General features: G+C 39.4%; 1 protein-coding gene across 7 annotated transcripts in view; it reads right to left on the reverse strand.

The window, feature by feature from the left end:
* Positions 1–21660, reverse strand: part of ttbk1a (tau tubulin kinase 1a) — a 48673-nt gene that overhangs the window by 19998 nt on the left and 7015 nt on the right. For 5 of the 7 annotated variants that reach the window (XM_023955252.2, XM_023955250.2, XM_078954120.1 and 2 more), the window contains exons 2-13: positions 16802–16960; positions 15700–15847; positions 14494–14567; positions 11728–11868; positions 9871–9975; positions 4913–4978; positions 4563–4655; positions 1845–1970; positions 1604–1758; positions 1313–1523; positions 1051–1223; positions 540–880 (exon numbers count right to left, since the gene is read on the reverse strand). In XM_023955252.2, coding sequence (XP_023811020.1) covers positions 540–880; positions 1051–1223; positions 1313–1523; positions 1604–1758; positions 1845–1970; positions 4563–4655; positions 4913–4978; positions 9871–9975; positions 11728–11868; positions 14494–14567; positions 15700–15847; positions 16802–16909 — 1741 coding nt within the window. In that variant the 5' untranslated portion in view covers positions 16910–16960. Of the gene's footprint in view, positions 1–539; positions 881–1050; positions 1224–1312; positions 1524–1603; positions 1759–1844; positions 1971–4562; positions 4656–4912; positions 4979–6952; positions 7023–9870; positions 9976–11727; positions 11869–14493; positions 14568–15699; positions 15848–16801; positions 16961–21660 lie in introns of all 7 variants that reach the window. The other 2 variants (XM_078954130.1, XM_078954129.1) reach the window with 1 other exon arrangement.

Genomic DNA, 21660 nt, shown 5'->3' on the forward strand with positions numbered 1-21660 from the left:
GGAGCGGGGTCGAACCACCGACGTTTGATCGAACCTTGGAGCACTGGCTGAACTGCTCAACTGCCTGAGCCGCTCCAATAAAAAAATGAGCATAGATCAAAAAACGTTTTTCAGTAAAAGGGGATATATTCTGGGTTAAAATTGTGTGGATGTTTAACCCGGGATCATCTTGGAAATTTCGTTTTTTTTTTTTAAACAATCCTTTTGTAGTCACTTGAGGAACTGCAACATTATGCTCATTTGAGTGTGTGGGTGTGTGTGTGTGTGTGTGGGTGTGTGTGTGTGTGTGTGTGTGCGTGCGTGTGTGTGTGTGTGTGTGTGTGTGTATGTATGTATGTATGTATGTATGTATGTATGTATGTATGTATATATATATATATATATATATATATATATATATATATATATTTTTTTTTTTTTTTTTTTTTTTTTTCTTCCTATATTAGAATGGAATGTGGGGGTTAGTAAAACAAAGCAATCATTTCCAATTTTGAACCAAGTACGCTTTTTTTTAAAAATATCTAATAAAAAAGTCCTACCTCCAGCCCTGAGCCTCCTCCTCTCCTCCTGGTCCTCCAGGGGGCGGAGCTCTTCAGGCTCTTCATCTGTGGTTCCTGACGTGGTAGGGTGAAAATCCCGCAGCTCTGTCTCTTTGTCGATGATCACCCACTCTTTGCTGTCAAAGTCTTCCTCCTCAGCCAGAGGTACAGAGCGGATAAAAGCGTTACTGTGTGCCTCCTGGTCAACAGAAGCCACCGACACCTCCTGGCGCCCGCTGGCCTGACGATCTCCACGGCAACCAGGGTCAACAGACAACATCTGAGCTGGTTGTGAAGAGTATACATGACGAGATGGAGATCCCAGCATGTCCATCCTAGACCTGAGGGATTTTCAGGGACACAAGAACAGAAGTTTCTAATAAAAAATGTTGAAATGCTCTTAAACAGAAATTTTTATTTAGTCCCTGATTTTTGACCACAACACAGAAGTCGACACTCTTGCCTCGTGTTGAAAATCAGGACGGTTGCTGTCTCTTAGTAAAAATCCCACCTCTGTCCGTAGCCATCGGCCCGGCCCTCAGCAGCAGACAGTCGCTCAGATTCTGGGCTGTTTGCTCTGCGGTATCGCAAAGATCGTCCCTGGCCCGTTGGTGACTCTGGGACTCCTCCTCGTACCGGGGACGGTGGACACACCCCTTTACCTGCTTCCTCTTCCTGAGCCCCCTATATAAAAACAAGGATAAAAGCATAAATACTGCAGAAAACCTAATCCTTGACATCACTTTAACTTTTTTTTTTATTTCCGTTTCCACCTTGTTCAGGCTAATCCTGAGTCTGTTGCGGTTAAAGTCTGTATCCTCCCAGGCCTCCCCCGGTTCTCCGGCATGCTGAGCAGATGTTTCCCCAGGGGGTCGGCTGGTTGGTGGCGGGGGAGCATTTTCCTGATCACTGAGATGTTCGTCCTGAAGAACGTCATCTGTGTTTTCTCTCTGAGGGTCTCCAGGAACCGGGGTCACAATGGCACTGCAGAAACAGAATACGTTCAGAACAGTGGATACATTACAACCAATTCAGCTTTTGTTTGGTTCTGTCTCGGTTCTTACCCAACCATGGCTGCAGTGGGTCGAGTATTTTGCAGAGGCTGGGTGGAGGCACTGGTTGACAGCGTGACGTCACTTCCACCTTTCTCCCAATCAAATGGCTCGTTTTCAGTGATGATTCGCTCTTTCATGCTGTTCTCGAACACAGACATCAGCAGCTGAACAGAAAATGAAACGGCCTCATCAATCCAGTGTCCAGAAGTGGACATTCTATGAAGAGGACTGCTTCTTTCACAGGGAATACCTGATAATCTGGTTTGGTGTAGTAGTCCAGGGCTAAGACGTGGTCCAGGAAGATACTGAACTCTGAAGGCATGTGTTTGAGCAGCATCTTGTGGTCAAAACGCTCCTTAATCTGACCTACTTGCTCCTAGAAAAGAAACATCAATAAACAGTGAAGGGATTTAAGCTTTTGGAGACACATATTTATATTATTTTTATTTAATAATATGTATTTATTGCAAAAATGCATGTGTAAATGCTGACATCTGAACCTGGTCCTGTTGTATGATTACACACTAAGGAAATTAGGAAGGTTGAACTAGGATTAGAAAATGAATGAAAAATGTTAGGAAAATATGGACTTTTGAAATTCAAGTAAAGTGAAAAGGCTCAGTCTAATTTATTTTTCTGACCTATCCAAAGTTCTTTGTTCTTAAAAAGGACAAAACGTTACTTTCATTGAGCCTAAAACTTTTTAATTATTTAGAAATCACAATGTCAGAGAAATTAAAAGTAAAAGCAGAAATCTCCTGAGTACGACGGAGTATTAGGGCCACCAAAAAAAAAAAAAAAAAGCCACCAAAAAAAAAAAAAAAAGTAAAATTACGAGTTTTTATCTCCTAAATTTAGGAGATAAAAACTCGTAAATTTATGAGAAAAAATTCGTAATTTTACAAGATTTTAAGTCGTAAATTTATGAGAAAAAAACTCGTAAATTTACGATATTAAGTGGAAGTGAACATGCAGAGCAGCAGGTGAACGCCGCGCCACAGCAGATCAGACCGACTAAACTTTGTTGAACAGGTGAGCTGAATGAGCTTGAACGTTCCAAATATCTGGAAGCTCATTTGTTTGATTTACAATTTATTAAAGTTTTATTTATTGATGGTTGGTTTGCAGGGTCCCTCCAGCCCGATGAAGCCATCGGTTTCCCTGCAGCTTTCCACTTCAATCCTTTCTTCCTCCACCAAAAACAAGATCTCTACGTTTGTGTGACGCTTCCGTCTGAGGAGGAGGATCACTTTTTTGGCATTTTCAACGTTCTAATGCTAATATAATAGACTATTTTCATTCATCTTTGTTGTTTGATGATATAACGGGATGTTTACTTCCGCATTGGTGTTCGGATCTGATGACAGGTTCATGACGTAAGGTGACAGATGAACTTCAGGGTTTGTGAATGAAAAGGAGAATAAAGGCTGCAGCGATCCTCTGCACCCAAACGTGTCTCTGAGCTCCTTATTTTACATATGAAACTCCGCTTTACTGACACTGAACCTCGGAAAACCGGCTCCACTGACAATAATCTGATTTTGAGTCGCCAAAGGTTCAGAATGTGTTTGTTTCAAACCTATAATAAACCTGGAAATAATGCTTCACAAAAGGCTCCACATCTTTCATCTTCAAGCGATGCTCCGATAAACGGACAACTTCGGTGTTTTCTCCTTGTTAATCTATGACTTTTTTCTCGTAAATTTACGAGTTTTTTTCTCGTAAATTTACGAGATAAAATGTCGTAATTTTACTTATTTTTTTTTTTTTGGTGGCCCTAATACTCCGTCGTACCTGAGAAAGAAGAACTGTCCACACTTTAGATGAGGTGCTGCAAAACAATTAATAAACTATTAACAAAGTTAATTAATACATTTGTAAAGCTTATAAGCAGTTTAGTAATATGGATTTAGAAGACAATGGTCTGACTTTAGATGTTAATAAATCTTATTAACACTTTCAGGTATTTGCAAGACATAATGCTAATAAATATCTTACTAGCATCTGACACATTAATAAAGCCTATTAATTCGTTAAGTTAGTTAATCAAACTTATTAAGCTTATGAACACTTCCGCTTGTGTCAAGCGTCTATAATGCTAATAAATATCTTACTAGAACCCCAAACAATAATAATACTTCTTAATTTGTTAACAAAGGTTGTTAATAAATCTTATTAAGCTTATTAACATTGACACATTTGTTAAGCACCTATAATATCAGTAAATGCATCATTAGCATCTTGAAAACATCCTAATAATAATGCTTGTAAATGTGTTAACTAAGTAATTTAATAAACCTTATTAGACTTATTGTACTAATAAATGTCTTACTAACACCCTATAAATTCATTTATAATGCTTGTTAATGTGTTAACAAAGCTTGTTAAGGAATCTTAATATAAAGTGTTACCGAACCTTTTGTTACAAGAAGTTTTTCTCTTCTGTAACAAGTTTTGTTTGGGAACCGTCAATAATCTTTGGAGCATGACAGCATGAGGCATTTATTTAAACACTTAGCTGTTCCTTTTTAGCTCATACTGCTGTTTTTTGTGATCCACCAATGTGTCCAAACTTTCAATGTGAAAAATACCCAAATCTATGGTTTCTTTAAAACATGAACATCTTTGAAACCTTGGAAGAACCAAATCCTTCTCTGGATGAACCCACTGCATGCAGTTTCTGTGATTCAGAAAATCTTCTGCGTCTGTACATTACTCATGAGGACAGCCCCATAGAGTTCCTTGACAGTTCTGGGACAACTCCCTATTTACATTTGAAAAGAGTTCTATTTTCCGAGGCAGATTACAAAAAGCATCCATTACTCCCATAATCTGCTATAAAAATATAAACAATCCATTCACCAGTCTATTCATCAATCCATCATACACCCATCATTTGATTTCTACACCCTTCAATCCTTCGATGCACACGGGAAAAGTCGCAGTGCGACTGATGCAACCGTCTGACCTTGTCTTTGATCTTTCGCCATGGCAGCTGTCCCACAGCGAACTCCACCAACATGTAAAACAGAGACCAGAGGTCGTCATGGCGACCCATTTCCTGCAGGGGCATAAATAGAATAACAGGTAGAAACAATTATGAATCTAAATATCATTTATTCAAATCAAATGCAAATAATGTTTCATGAGTAACCAGCGACCTAAAAACATCAGCACTAATGAGAGTATTCATGGAAGCAAAACAGTTAGGTTGGTTTTGAATGAGATAAGTGGTTTTGTGCACACCCATCACTGAATTCACTTTATTTTTACATCGTCATTTAAATAAGATCGTTTTTCAAATCAACAAACACTGACCTTGTTTTTGTGAGCGTTTACTGAAGCGTAGCGGACCGTCCCTCTGAAACCTGCCACCGTCCTTGGCTGAACAGAAGGAGGCAGAGTCAGAGCTCACATGAACAAACATCAAGAACTCAAACGCAGTTTGATAGAGCGGCATCACTTATATTACTCTGATAGGGGTGGGATTATGTGAATTCACTTCCTCCCACTCCCTTTTAAGCAATGAATTACCTAATATGTAATATTCTCATTGTGTCATGTTCCGCATGCATAGGAGTTAATGTGTCTATTCATGATTAAAAAAGTGAATTTTTTACAAGTGTGTGTGGATCTATGCATATGTATTTTACAATCAGTTCATGACTATCTTATGCTTGATTTACATTCATTCATTTTCAAACCCAAATCTTTAAAGATGTTCTTCCATTTCAACTCCAGCCAGCATGTGTCAGTGGGGAATTTCAATTCAGGAGATCGCACAAATATTCACTCGCCTTCTTTTACATTCGTCATTTTTGCCACCTTTTCATATTTTTATAGATTAGCGTCTTGGATTTTTCTTTAAAAATAGGGTAAGTAGACGAACGAATTAAACATGACAGTGAGAAACCGCAGCAGAGCTGGGCACTTCAAGGTCACCTGTCTGTCAAAAGCCCACAGTTTCAAGGTTAAATAGAAAACAAAAATACAGTAACGAAAGTTTAAAGCTGATTCAAATAAAGCAGCTAAACCAAAAAAATATGAGTCACAAATGACTCTTTGTGATATTGAAATCAAAGCATGTCCAACACAAAGTGTGTCTCAAAGTTGAGACATGACATCGGGCAACAGTCTTTTTACTTGAGACATTTCACCTCTCATCCTATTGATGGTATAATGATTTAGCAATTATTGTTATTATTTTCAAATTTGTGTTAGATCATAAACATAACAAAAACCCCAAAGACACATTGTGCTGGTTGGATGTCGACATGCAGCAGCTAACTACACGAAGCATTAAGGCACTACTGTGTGGTTTGTTGCTATGGTAACATTAGAGGCAAAGATAAAATGCAATTTTCCATAAGACAAACCTAAATTTAACCAAATGTACTTCATGACTGAGCGGTTGAAATAAATGTATTAGCAATTAAAGATGTTACATATATCCAAAACTGGAAAGCAGTGGATGCCAATCACATCATGTCTACAGTCTCTATTCACACCTGAGTGACAGTGAAACACCAGGAGTCAGGTCATGTCTGTGTTAAGAATAGGGATGGATACTATTTGGATTTTATCCAGTGCAGAACGGGTACTTTTGAAACCATTTTGGTGGAGAAACATTGGTCAAACCAGTTCTTAAAAAAATGAAAAAACTCGACAACTTTTTCCCCAAAAACATTTAAGTGACAAAGCAGCGTAACTGTGTGAAGGAGAGCATTTGTATGTGCCCAAGATGCTTTATGTCATTCTTTCTGACAGTCTGCACTGCAGCGCTACATCACTGAAGTAAACATTTCACCATTCATCGCCACGACGACGGTTGTTCTTCATCACAAATATCCATCGAATTAAAATCTTTGGCAGTAAAGTACAGCCAAAGTTTTGCTTGCTTCACTGTCTGCGTTTTGACTGAAGCCCCGCCCACCTACACCCATTCTAATATGAGCCAGCCCACAATTGCTGGAAAGGTAATAGGATTTGCCAGAATTGTACAGCAAAACTCTCCACAAATGATTGACATGTCTGAAACTAAGCGCCAAAATGAAGAACCTGAATCTGCATTTTTGTACGGTACCGGTAATGCCGTATCCGTCAGTACCGATACCAACGTGGCACAGAGTTACGGTACCCGTCCCTGGTTAGAAACAGAATTTCTTTTTCATGTATCCAGGTGTGTCTTTTAGTTTTTATTATGGTGTTTGCTGCCATAAACATCCTAACGATTAAGTAAATATTTCTATTGTAAATAAGATAATTTTTGATTTTTCTTTTTCTTTTTTTCAAGTTTTCATTGGAATTGAGTGCACAACAGTCTGACAAGTTTTGTCTTCAGATTCCCTAAAGACTCACATTCCTGGGGTTGCATGGAGGTGACGGAGAAGCGGGAGGCATGCACGTCAAAATCAAAAGTCCAAAGGAACTGTGGGAAAAGCAAAAATAAAACCAAAGAACAAAAACAAAGGCAGACCAAAATACACTGAACATAAAGGCACAACAGAAATGTCAAATCATGAAGGTAAATGAAAAAATAAATGATGACAGGTGATTAATAACGGCTGAGCTTTGAGCAAACGGTTGGTGAACCTGGCCTTTTAATATTTATTACCATCTATAGTGATTACAAAAACTGGGTTCAGACTTTTCAACAAACTAATTTTTGTTAATTTTGGACATCAATGTAAGTAAACTCCTATATGAACCTTTAACTTACTGCTATTTCAGAATTGGTGGCTCTTTATGACATGAGTGTGGTGGTCCTGAAGAGCAAATCACTTCAAAAAAAATCACTAAACATAAAAAAATATTAAAGATCACAACAATTGAAAAAGCAAAAAAAAAAATAAAAAAAACATTCTATTTTATGTTAGAAATAAAAACAAAATTCCAGTAATCAAAACCTAAAAACTTAATTCCAGAAGAATAAAAAGACACAATTCCAAAAAAAAAATGAAACGAAATAGATAGCAAACATTTCATTAAACAAAATAAAATGTTAAAAAATGACTCCACTCCTGAAAATTATGTTTTTAATATATTCTTGTGGCGTCTATTTTAGGACGTATTTAAAGACAATTGAGCTAAAGAATAGCATTTGCGTAAAATAGCATTGAGTATTTTTTTATTGAATTTGTTGCGAATCAGGTGCAAAGAAAAACTTGCAGTTTGAAAGAAGGCTTGTAACTGTGGAGTAATTAATACGGCAAGCTCCCTGCTCTGCTCCATTCTGATGCATCCACTTACAGACAAATAGATCCATTTATGTTGTGGTTTTCCTCGTCTGAGCTGGTATCTGACTCAAAACTGGACGCCTGAATAGCTCCAATATTGCTCACCATTTTTGCTGCACTAGCTATGTTTATTAAGATTGGGGATGTGGGAGCTGTAAGCTAGTGGGAGAGAATATAAACAGAGGGCTCTTAGATCTGGGTGATGGGAAGAGGGGGCAGGGTTGCTCCCACGCCAACAGGCCACCCAGAACTCAGGGGGGGAATTTCTAAAGAACTACTGCCATTCTGCAGAAACTATGTCCTAGAAAACAGCACAGGTTTTTTTGATTTAGGCTAAAAACAGCATAAACCTAATTATAAGACTAATGGGGACGCATTTAGAATAAGCCAAAAGATGATCTGAGGGGGAACCTTAAGCTTCTGGCCACAGCAACCGCAGAAGTCGGATGATTGCTTAATCAACTCTTCCGGGTAAAACATCATCCGATCAGCGATGTCCCACAGTACCTACCTTTTATAATTTCTTTTTTGTTTTTAACATTTCATTTTGATTTTTGGAAATAACTTTTGTTTTCAAAAATGTTCACATTTTAATTTCGTTTCATTTTTTTGGGAGTTAAATTTTGGTTTCTAAAATGAAATTTTGTATTTGTATTCTTTTCTTTTGCTCTTTTTTTAAATTGTCGTTGTGGTCTTTAATATGATTTTGCATTGAGTGATTTGTTAATGTGATCTGCACTTCAGGGCCACCGTACACAAAGTGCATGTAACGGTGCGTGCTCCAACGATCAGTATAACTAAAACAAAAATGTGCAGCAGGATTGTGTTACAGCGAATCGCTGGGATCATAAAGATGATCAGAGCTCCTTCATTTCTGCAAAAGTCAGCAGAGGGAAGAGGCTGTCAGGAGGAGAGATGGAGGAGGAAGGACAGAAGGATGAGAGGAAGGAGCGGACCTCTCAGATCACTGGAGTGAAGCTGACTCAGCTGCGCAGACAATACATGGTTGATTGAGCGAAAGGAGGGGAGAGAGGGAGACTAAAAGAGTTAGGTCTCTCGCCCCGTGGCACATGTTGGAGCATCAAATATTCATATCACTGCTGCAGCAAAAGCATTGCTGCAGGAAGACGGGGGGATGGGGGGATGGGGGGAAAGATGAGGAAATGGACAGGGGTGTAAAAAAAAAAAAAAAAAAAAAAGAAAAAGAAAGTAAAATGAAGCTCACATCCTTCCGGATCTAAAAGTAGCTCCATTTAAATTTAAAAGAAATGGACTAATTGGAGCAAAACTTGCTGCTCAAACGTTTGGATTATATTATATGATCAAATATCTAACAACTAAAAGGACAAGAGGCAGCTAACAAAGGGACCATTGCAGAAGAGCAATGACAGACTGTGCTGCAGTGCAGCAAAACACACCCGACTCACCGGCGGATAGTTTGGATTTTTTTTCACTGCATAAAATAAACCAAAGCAGAGCAGAAAAAAAACATTGAAAGTACTTGCTGCATAATTAAACTGTCTCACAAACTGATCATTGGGTAAGTTTTAGTCTAAATTAAGTCTAAATCTAAATTTAGACATAATTTTCACAAAAGTAACAAAAATATACAACGGAGTATTAGAAATGAAAAAATAAATACATTTACAAGAATAAAGTTGTAAAATGATGAGGAAATAAGTCATAGTTTTACAAGACAAAAGTTGTGAAATTATAAGGAGAAAGTTGTAAAGTCGTAATCTTGTATTTTAAAAGAAGATTCTTGACCCTTTATGTTGGGGGTATTAAAATGTATTTTCCAATCACTCAACGTATGTTTATTTGAAGAGACATGATAAATTACATACATTTGTGTGAACAAATGAGAAAATATATATATATATATATAAAATATATATATATATTTGCTAAATATAAAAATAGTATAGTGAAAATAGTAAGATTTACAAAAACCTTTATTTATATTTTACATTCCCGCAGTGAACTGGAGCTTCAAAAAAAAGTGTTGGCGTGGAAACGTTCAGGGTCTGCATTTCTTACCGGTCGGACTTCTCCGTTGGTGTTGGTGTACTGTCGCGCCAGACCAAAGTCCAGCATGTAGCACTTCCTGTAGGTGGAGGGAAGCCGGCCCATCGCAAAGTTTGACTGGAGGAACCAAAACACAGAAACTTTTCAAACGTAGACGGACTTTCTGAGCCTCTTTAGAACAAACTCAAATGTTCCTGCATCTTCAACAGCAGCTTCACATACATCCTGATGGAAACTCATCAACACAAATTTCAATTCTAGCTTCTAATTTTAAGCCTAAAATACAATTTACAACTAAATTTCATGGATGTTTTTTAATGTCCAACAATGCAGATTTTCCTCCTTTCTTTCCATCAAACACATCAAATTCCCTCAGCTGTCATCAGTTCACTGCATAGAATGAAAAGCAAACAGCAGCTGCTTGAAAGAAAGTAGTTTGGTGGTGAATCTGCAGTCAGCAGAGGAGGAGGAGCAGCAGACAGTCTACAGCAGGGGTCGGGAACCTATGGCTCGCGAGCCATATATGGCTCTTTTGATGGTCACATGCGGCTCGCAGACAAATCTTTAATTATACTTTTTTTTTATCATTAGTCCAGTCCTTCTCGGGCGCGATGCGATGCCAGAGGCGCGCAATAGTAGCGGTGCTTGGAGAGAAAAATCTGCGCCAGCGCTATCAGTTTACTATTATCTATAATTTCACAGAGTTTGTACCAACTGGAAACCTGTGAATTGCCGTGCCTAAAAGTGCGCGCTCCCGTCTCTGAGAAAGAGCGCGCAGTTGCGGGGACGGGATGTGTGAGGGAGAAAGCAGGGGGGTGGGGCTGAGGTGTTGTGGGGACAGGCAGCAGGTGAATCGCGCAGGGATTGTAAAAACGTAAAACCCGCTGCCGTCACTCACTGCAGTGTGTGAGTGTGTGTTTGTCTCCCCGTCTGCATGTGAGCCGTCTTTGTCACATCTACAGAACATTCAGACCTAAGATCACGTTAAAGTCTCAACCCCTGCATGAAGCAGAAACTCACCACGTATCAACCAGACTAAAGCATCAGCAAAACTACCACGAGAAATACTCATCATTTATTAGCAACAGCATAACAATGTTATTAAAAAGGATCCACAGACTTATTGTACTTTAAAAATGTTGAAATTACATCAAATGCACACATTCATTTGTATATTTAGTTTTAAACATATTGTCGCGGACTGAGTTGGATGGCTGTTGGGCCGCGTTAAAAGTTCTGGAGTTCATTGAACGCATCAAGCAGCGATCTGATTGGCCCTCAGTTCTGTCGCTCAGCCTGTTGTTAGGTAGTTTGGACCAATGGGGTTCAGCTATGGGCCGAATAAGGGAAATGGGAGGGCTGGAGCAGGAGCAGGGGAATATAAAGTTGGGAGAAGCGCTCTCGTCTCGTGTCGACAGGAGAGATTTAGGAGTTGCTGAATTAATTTTACGGCGTTTGTTGTGGTCTACAGTAACCAGAATAAAGAACCTTAAAAGAGGTTAAGTCTCCGTGCCTCAGTGTGGGAAAGGGACGCTACATTATTGTATGGCTCTTTCAAAATTACAATTAAAAATATGTGGCGTTTATGGCTCTCTTGGCCAAAAAGGTTCCCGACCCCTGGTCTACAGGCTTTTTATTTCCCACTCTGACCTTCCTGATCCTCTGCAATAATCCTCATTGAACCTTCAACATTTGCTTAGTCGCTCCTTTTTTTTTAATGCAAACCTATTCAAATCCTATTAAAATCCTCTCAACATCATTTCAATTTCTCAGGAATTAGCTTTGTTTGGTTGATCACAAGAAAACACATCCAGCTCTGAAAATTTGATCCTGGTCCTAAAAACTAGTACCAGTTCTTGTTGACCGTACCGGTTTTATGTCTCGATGCAGGAACCCCACTGAGTGGATGGCTTCAATGGACTCCAGGATCTGCTTGCCGAGTCGCAGGGTGGTGCTCATAGTGAAGGTTCCTCTGGGCTGACTTCTCCGCAGATCGGCCAGGTTCCGACCCTGAGAAGACACAAATGTGACAAAAGACTCAGTTTGTTAAATCAACAGAATATTTTCTGTGAGATTATAAGTGTTTGGTGTTGATGTTAACCCTGGAGAACCCAAGAGTATTTTTTCTGGGCTTTTAAAGTTCATTTGAGATTTTATTTTGTTCATTTTGGATTGGAGCAGTCAACAGCAGCCAATAAATAAAAGCGACCAGATTTAATTCCCTCGGTTCTCCAGCGTTATTTTTCTTTTCTTCTTAGTTTAATTATGTATTTATTTTGTTTTTTTGAAGTTGAATTATGGACTTGAAGTCTACTTTCTCTGAAATGTTTCCCCTCTAATCCAAGCGGCTTCAGATCAAAATGTCACTTTGATGAAGAACCTTCATCGATTTACTTTGATATTTTTCTTTTCAATGTTTTCTAGTGTTTTCGGTTAATTGTACAGCTGCTGCAGCCAAATCATTTCTTTCAGGATCCATAAAGTCTAGTCTGACCATACCACACCTGTCCTACAAAGCTCCTCTGTTCCTTATGTCCTCCATGATTTAATGAAATAAATAAAAAGTTGGGCAATCATTTTCTGAGGTCCCAGAAGCAGAGCCTTGAGAGACAGAGGTTTGTTTTTTTTCAGCTCCCCCAACAGAACAGCCATTATGAAAACCTTAGGGACTCAAGTTTTTCATGAGTCTTTAAAGTCTCACTCTCATCAGCTTATGATTTATTTTCAGAAAGTTCCCAGTGGTCTTTTAATTAGGATTATGCAGTTTTTAGCCAAAATCCAAAAACCTGGGTTGCTTTCTAGGACATAGTTTCTGCAGAACAGCAGTAGTTCATTCACCTCCCGATATTCAACTAGTTCATTCACCTCCCGATATTCAACTATTTGAAAACAGGAGAGGACAGAAATGCAATTTTGAGCTTAATTGTCTTCGTACATGTCCTCAATCATGAGGAAAATGCCACAAGAACATATTAAAAACATCCAAAACACTATTTTCATCAGACCAGAAAAACTAAGCATCACATAAAGGACAGAGGAAAGCAGATTATTGCTCCCCCAATGGAGCAGAGAAAAGGGTGAAAGACCAACATCACAAAACGTCTCCATGTGTAGGACGCCTGAATCCTTCTGCCAAGCATCTGAAACATGAACTCTTAACAAGCTTCTGCTTCCCAGACAAGAACTCTATTGAAATGCAGCTCAGTAAACCACACAGGAGGCTGATGAGCCGGTTTTGTAACAATCTGGCAGGTTTCCCACGACTGCACCACTCTGCATCTCCACTGTATGGCTGAGCAGGACTGAATGTGTGGGAGGAGCGTCTATGTGCTTCCACTCACACATCAACAGCTGGATAAAAGTTTGTCCACCGAAGAAGTTTCTGATTTAATTGAAGTCGAGCTTTTTACTGAGGTTGTTACGAGTGTCCGCATAGACGGACACTTCCAGTCAGTTCCTGAAAATTTGAGTATGAATCTCACGATTTGCTATCTTTATAAGTATAAAGTATGGTAAGAATCTTACTTCAGGTGATCTAATTATCACTCTATAATTGCAGAATAAAGTTAGATTTTAAGTAGGAAAATTAAACTAACCAAATGCACTACTGTCACAGGAAATAAATAACTCTTCAAAGTAAAGTGTTGATTTACAGTACAGACCAAAAGTTTGGACACACCTTCTCTTTCCAAGAGTTTTCTTTATTTCCATGACACAGAGTTCTAGCAGCAAACACATCTCTACAACAACTGTTAAAGGGAGGCTGTGTGAATCAGGCCTTCATGGTAGAATATCTGCTAGGAAACCACTGCTAAAGAAAGGCAACAAGCAGAAGAGACTTGTTTGGGCTAAAGAACACAAGGAATGGACAAATCTGTGCTTTGGTCTGATGAGGACAAATTTGAGATTTTTGGTTCCAACCACTGTGTCTTTGTGCGACGCAGAAAAGGTGAACGGATGGACTCTACATGACTGGTTCCCACCGTGAAGCATGGAGGAGGAGGTGTGATGGTGTAGGGGGGCTTTGCTAGTGACACTGTTAAAGATTTAAAGGCATACTGAACCAGCATGGCTACCACAGCATTTTGCAGCGGCATGCTATTCCATCCGGTTTACGTTTAGTTGGAGCATCATTTATTTTTCAACAGGACAATGACCCCAAACACACCTCCAGGCTGTGTAAGGACTATTTGACCAAGAAGGAGAGTCATGGGGTGCTGCGCCAGATGTTTCTATGTAATTATATGTAATTTGAACGTGATATGTGCTCCGTATACTCGATATAGAAGTTATACAACAAATGTGTGTATGCATCTCGAAAAAATCACGCACAACTGTGTAAGATTTACATAATAATTGTGTATGAAATACGTAAAAAACATGTAAACTGCATAGGCCTAATTCTCAACCAACCAAAAATTTTGAACAGCTCAAAACCAGATTCACGTAAAGACCCGTGGGGCAAAACCCGGCGCACATCGACGAACGCAAGAAGCAAGAAACACTGAATTACGTGTTTCACAAATTTCATACATGGAAAATGCGCAAAATGTAGGAAGGGGCTGTGTGACACGGCCTTAAGTAATAATCCTACTTATTATTCTGAAATCCTCTCCCACCTGCAGTCTACCTCACCTGAAGCTGCATGACCACGTAGTTGAATTTGTCGTTCCTCCCGCAGCCAATAAACTTACAGACATGGTTTTTACCTGCAAAACAGAAAGAAGAGTAAAAGATGGTTTTTAACATAAAACGCTGTGATGATTAATCCTCAAAACAACTCCTTTTTTTCTTTTTTATGATTGCTTTCATCTGGTTTTCATTCAATTAATCATTTTAAATCTGAAAAACATCAATAATGAAGCGTAGCAAAAACAGTGCACTCCCTTAAAAAAACATTCCCTCTTTCCATTTTGAATAATTCAGACACCGAGGCGTGATATTTGCTGAAAGCCTTTGAGTATGAGGAAGAGGAAGAGTGTCGGACGGTGATCCGGCATCAGCAGCTGGAAAGCTAGATGGTCAATCAGGCGCCGCCCTCACCAACGCGTCTGTGCGACACATCCGCTCAGCTGTGGCATAAAACTGTTACACAAAACTGTTACACAACATCTTCACTTTTCATGTGACGGCCTTTCTGCATGAAAGCCTGTAAAACAGAGATTAGATCTGCATCGGTTCGTTTTTGAACAAAAGCTGTTTGGAGGCGTAGATTCTGCCTTTTCAGATCATCTCGCTCCGCTGATGCAGCTGAAAATGACTCAGCACGCTCAAAGAGTTCCCACTGATGCACTTCACTTTCAACTAAACAGAAATGCGTCAGTTCTGTGGGTTTGTTTTTGGGTTTTTGTCTCTGGAAATGTGTTTCTTTTCTCTGATGTTCCTGGTTTTGTTCTTGGTTATAATTCTCAGTTTTTAGTCTATTTTCTTCCAGTCCATTTCTGCTCCCCTGCATCGTGACTTTTTATAACCAGCAGAGCTATCTTTCGGTTAAATAATGACATCTATCACTTCAGTCCACTTATTTTCAGCTCATCCATCCCCTCATCTTTTTGCGTTCACATATCAGGTTTAGGTTTGATCATGTTTCCATTTTTATGAAATGAGTTTAGGTTCCATTAAAAAGTCGATCTATGATTTTGTGATTCAATTTTGAAATCATTAATGTTCGGATCAGTTGTTTTTTTTAAGCCTCAACCTACTTAAAACATCCTAATATGACCTTTTTTGTGATGGAAAAACAAATATTTGCACCAACTTGAGCCAACCAAACAAAGAAAAACAGCTTGTTTCCTAAAAAAGAAACCACAGGGTCTTCATGTTCATGCAACAGCGTCTCACCCTGAAGCTTCTTCAACACCGCCACTTCCATCTTCAGCACCTGCTTGGGCTGCTGGGCCGACTCCACCTTCAGCGCCACGTTCTCCCGCGTCAGAAGGTCCAAGGCCTCATAGATCTCACCGAACCCCCCGCCGCCAATCTTCTTTAGCTGAGACACAGACAGAATCACGGTGGGAAGATCGTCACACAAAAGATGGAACAGAACTGCGAATATGAAGTCCTGGACAGAAGAATTGGACTGAGTGAGTTTGATGTCCCCCTTAGCAAATGGCTTACTTCTGGAAGATAATTCAGTCGCCATTTTTTAGCCATACGGATGTCGCCATGTTGGAGGCAGATGACGTCAGTAATTGTGGTTTCTTTGGCAACAACTCCCACTTATCAGGAGTGAGCCTGTTAGAAGACCACACCCCTACCACTTGAAAGCGAGCCACACAAAATCTGTCAATCAAACTTCTTGAACGTTGGACACCACACACTTCTATTGAGGTATCTGATTAGCCAGTTTAGAGCTTGAATATTTTGCACTACATAAAAAATATCATAAAAAAAAATTAGGATTATTAAGAAAATGTTACAAACAGGGAGTAGAGCAAGAATGGTTTTTCGGATTTCCATGAGGCGACCATTTATTCATCAACATCTTCACTCTTTTTTTTTAGTCACTCAAGCTTTAAAACTCCACACCATTAGCCAAAAAAACAGATCTCTTTTCCTTCTCTCTGCCTTTTCTCCTCGATTTATGACGGGATGGAGCTCGGCAGAGAGAGAAGAGATGATTGGTGACGTGTAAACAGCCTGCAGACCAAACGCTGCAGCCTGATTTGCTGAGACAGGAGTTTTATTATGTAACTTCTCTCTACCAAACGAAGCGCTGCAGAGATGGCTCCTGCAGCGCTTCAACCCCTCGTCACATCTTCAGAGATGACTCAGCCTAAGAGCTTTGAGGGTTAATCTTCTTTCATACTGAGAATTAAATCTTCTCTCATACCGTGTGAAGATTTTCCGTTTTATTTGAAGACATGTTTACATTTGTGTTAAATGCTGGATCTTTTTGGGGGAGGGGGGGGGGTTGTTTGTTTTTTTGGGTGCCTTGACTCACCACTTTCCATCGGTCTTTGACCATGCAGTTTGGCGGCAGGATGTCGGCCTGCTCGGACGTCCCGTTCATGTTGCCGTTGTCCTGGAGGCCGGGGACTAGGCACTGCATCTGCCAGCCAGACAGAACACGAGCAGCTCCCAGCTTAAAAGAGCCATTTATCTGTGGAGAACGGGGGCGGGTGGAGGGAGGCGGAAAGGGGAAGAACAGAAAGTCAGAACGGAGCAGTGGGTCGTCTCGGTGCCGGAAGAGTCCAAACGCAGGTCTGAACCGGGACGGTCGCAGCAATCCGCTTCAACAACAGGCATTAGAAAAACATGACAGAAAGCTATTAGAAGCCATTCTTCAGCTTGATAAGGCTACAGGCTGGAAGGGGGGGGGGGTTGCAGTTGGCGTTGTGGTGGGGGAGGGGATGTGATGGTATTTGCACAAAGTGAAGCAAATATCATATCTGCAGTGGAAGCAGCTGAACACTCGTCTCTCATCCTGACTGCAGCCGTAGGTCTGATGCTTCAAACTGCCCAAAAGGAATCATGAAGCCGCATGTCCGACTACGCAGACTGCAGGTTTGAGCTTTAATAGAACGTTTCTAATTTGCAATCACAAAGTCCAACCACAGGACTCCTTCTTGGCGGAATTTCAGGAAACCTTTACTACATTACATGTTTTGTAGCACGGAGGTGGAGAGGTGATGATATGGGCTCATTTTGCAGGGACAGGACATTTCAAAGTCATTGAACCTCATTCACCAATATTTTAATTACTTCACAAATATTATAGGAATTCCATAGTATTTATTTTGCTTAAATGTGTTTTCTGAGAACCAAAGAGATGACTTATTCTTATAGTTTTTACTATTTTAATACTATATTTTATAAGATGACAACATTTAGATCCTGATTATTTATGAAGACATTTTAAAATACATTTTAATTGCCAAAAATAAACAATTGAGTATAATGTTAATGGTTATTTGCTGGGTAAATAAGTCATTTTTTTAAGTTTCTGTTAATAAGTGTGTAAATCACCCATAAATAATGGCTTATTTCTGGCTCCAGCGAATTGCCGCAATGTTGGAGCCAGACAACTTCAGTAAGCAACGATAGTCAGAATTAGTCTGCGTGATCGTTTCTATGGGAACCACTCTCGCTAATCAGGAGTGAGCTTGTTGGAAGTCCACACCCCCACCACTTAAAATGGGGCTCGAGAGAATCTGTCAATCAAGTGTTTCGAACGTTGGGAGTGAGACCACCTACTTTTATAGAGGCAATTGATTGCCCAGTTTCTATATTAAATAACTTTCTAAGAAGAAAATAAATAGGATGATAAAGAACTAGAATGACTGAGTAATAGCTGTTTATTCCTCTGTAGAAATCTATGGGATTTTGGTTTCTTGAAACCAGCGGGTACTTTTTGTTTGGAATGCGGGGCGGAGGGGTCACTCGGTCGGTTCTCATGTATATATAGTGCTCTTAACCATAAGCTAGTTCTTCACATTCACAGGTGGATCTCTTAGCACTTAGCGGCTGATTTAAGGAATTAATATAATGAAAACATTTGTGAATGAAGCTCAATGTTGCGGCCATCGGCCTTGGTAGTGCTTCCAAGTATTGCAGTCAAAGTTGAGGTCATCTGTTGGGCCGACGATGCATCGAGCAACAGGAGAACCGTCTCAAGCACAGCGGCAGATCTGTATGTGGGGAAAAAACTGTCAGTCACCTGACAGACGGATCATCATGACACAGAACCAAGGCTTTCAGGTACAGCTTCCTAAATCAAGCGGAGTGCTCTTTTTCTCTCAGTTATGTGGAATAATTTATGATGAATACATGATTTCCTGTTTAGTAAAAGAAATGTAAATTATTACTTTTTCCTTTAGCTTAAAAGGTGTAGAAGTGCAGTTTTGATCAATTTGAGGTCAAATCCGGCTGTAACCTTTAAATAGTTTATAGTTAAACGTATGAAGGTCTTTCTGTCCTAAAACCCCATTCCTATCATCTGTTTAACTTTTCTAAAGCGTTCCAGTAGTCCTTTAATTATGACTATGCCGTTTTTAGCTCAAATTAAAAAAGCTGTGTCGTTTTCTAAAACAGATTCTGCTGAGCGGCAGGAGATCATCAGAAATTTGCCTCTGAGTCGTGGGCAGAAACGATGGTGCAGAGTAAACTCCACCCCCCCTTCCTGTCACCTATAACTGAGAGTTCTCCGTTAACATGCTCTCCCGCTAGCTTATAGCCCCCTCACTACCCAAACCTAACATTTCAGGTGCAAAATTAGAGCTATCCGGTTTTGAGCCAAACACCAGCTTAGATGAGGAAAACAAAGACGTTTTGTACAAGGGGATGCGTCAGAATGGGGCGGAGCAAGGAGCTTGTGGCCCGCCGATTGTCATTTTTATGTCACAACAGCAAGCTTTTTCCAAAAAAAATTTTTTTTTTCGTCTGCTCCTGATTTACAACAATTTGAACACAGAAATATTCAGAAATGCTGATTAAGGCCTAATGTCCACTATCATAAGAAAAATTCCCCAAGAACATATTAAAAATAAAAAATACACAATTTTCATTGGAGTGGGTGTTTCAAGAGTTAAATAGCATGAAGGGATTTCTGAGACTTCAGAGAAAGTTAAAAGGAAACAGGGTTTTTTTCTGTGGAGGACAGGCTTGGTGTAAAGTTCCTAAACCTGTAGGAAAGTGATGTAAACTTGGACGGATACATTACCGGATACATTTTGGTACTCCTGAAGCAACAGCAGCTTCTAAAAATATGCTGGAAAGTAAGGAGAGTTTCTTGAACTTCTGGTAAGTAATTATGGATATAATTATTAATCTTTTCAAAAGTGTAACCATCATCTTTAACCATCAATCTAAGCATTCATCTGTCCTTGTTCATTGCTTCAGAGGTATTTCAGATCAAGTTTTACTCCTCCAGAACATTATGAATGGATTATAACCTCCAGTGGAATTATGGGGGAATCTTAAATTCAAACTGATGCATGTCAGTCCCCCGAACCCATGCTGTTCTGCATGCAGTGCCATGGACTGTCATCCGTGCATGCAGAGCTCAGGCGGACTGCAGATAACAATGCAGGGTGTCCGCTCAAGTTCCGGTCTGACCGGCTCCCGCAGGGGAGCGGGCGGACTGCGCGGGAAGGGAGGGGCTTCTCTGCATCGTCAGTGATACAGCTCAGGGAAAAGAAAGCAGCACCATCTTTGCTACCAGGAGCGACCAGCAGCACTGTAACACTGGAGATGTAGTGAAACCTGCTGCAGACCTCCACGCGCTGCTGAGACTCCGGTCACTGCAGAGGCCAGACTACACACTTCCCAGAATGCACCACAGCAGGCTTATACAACAGCACACACAGAGGCCAACCACCAATCAGAAAACAAGTTCATTCAACTGTAATATATGAGGTTATGAGAGATTATGCAACTCTATGCAGGCAGAATACTAATCTGTCTTAAATTACTCTAAAGTATTAGTTATCCTATTTTCTGATTCATAAACATAAATAAAGCTAAAGTCTGATTATGTTGCTTTTCAAAATCTTTTTTACCTTTCCATTTGCAACTTAATGTTCCTTTTTTGTTTCTTTTTGAAAGTATTTGTCTTAAGTAAAACATTTAAACTTGTTGTGGTTTTAAGGTCAGTTTATTATCACCTGTTTTGGTTACTCTTTTATGTATTGTATGTTTATTTGTTATTGTTGGGATTTTTTGTTATTTTATGGTTTATTTCTTTTTAGTTTTTCTTTCTGGAAGATGAGAACTCTGTGAAGCTTAAGAAACTAAGTTGTGATAAGAAGACCAAATTTCAGACAAGATATAAGACAGTTGCAAATGTTGCTTATATTAAACAAGTAAATACAAAGAAAAGGTTTTGCAAAAAATGTAACTAAGTTTTTTTCCTGCATTGATGTTAAATAACCTGAGTTTTAATCTAAATTAAATTAAAATAATTACAAATTTGCATTTTTGTCTGTGGTTTTGTGTCCCATCAACTCGGAAATTATTTCCCTTGTGAGATTCCAGCTTTAGTTTCTGGCTTTGACTCAAAAATATAACTTTTTTATTTTTTACAGTTTTGTATTTTAAATTTTAATCATCTGTCTTCTGTTTTTAAACTAGAAAACAAGGCATAAAAAAAGCTTGAGTGCAATATATTTTTGATCACTTGAGTATTACATCAGCTGTTTTGTTGCTTATAAAAACTGGAATGGAAAAAAAGGGCATTTGTATTTATTTAATTTATTTGTTAGCAAAAGCCCAAACAGCATATTAAAATAATTATTGATTTCAATAATTAAATCAATACATTTTAATGGTCTTTATCTTATCTTCCACACATTCAGTGCTACGTTCACACTGGACATGTGACAGGGGTTCCTAAAAGGCACTAAACGCGGGTTCTTTGGGAGAGGAGGCTTCTTCTTCTTCTTTTTCTACCCGTTAACATGTTCGGCACCAACAGATGGTGTGAAATGTCGAAGCGGTGTAAATCTCACCAATCTGGCTCCAGGTTTTTTCTTTACAGTTTTATTCCGATGTATAAAAGACTTGGTGTATAGTTCCGTAAGGACAGAAACTGCGATTATTCATTTTTCCTCCATGGTCAATTTTCAAACAGTTGGAATTTCCAAGAATTAAAAGAGACGCCATCCATTCATCGCCAACAAATCCGACTCCCTAATTGGTCAAAGTTCAACATTTTTAACCTTCAACACGCGTTGAAGGTTAAATGCGGTTCAATGGCCACACGTTTTGTACAGAGTCCAAAAATGGTCGTAGTAACTTGCGTAGCTACGTGGGAACATGAAAGTTCTGACATCGGAAGCCCGAAACATGCATTTACGCGTGTTT

This window comes from Oryzias latipes, chromosome 1 (assembly GCF_053564925.1).
Source record: "Oryzias latipes strain Hd-rR chromosome 1, Olatipes_Hd-rR_3.1".
NCBI classification, from domain to species: Eukaryota; Metazoa; Chordata; class Actinopteri; order Beloniformes; family Adrianichthyidae; genus Oryzias; species Oryzias latipes.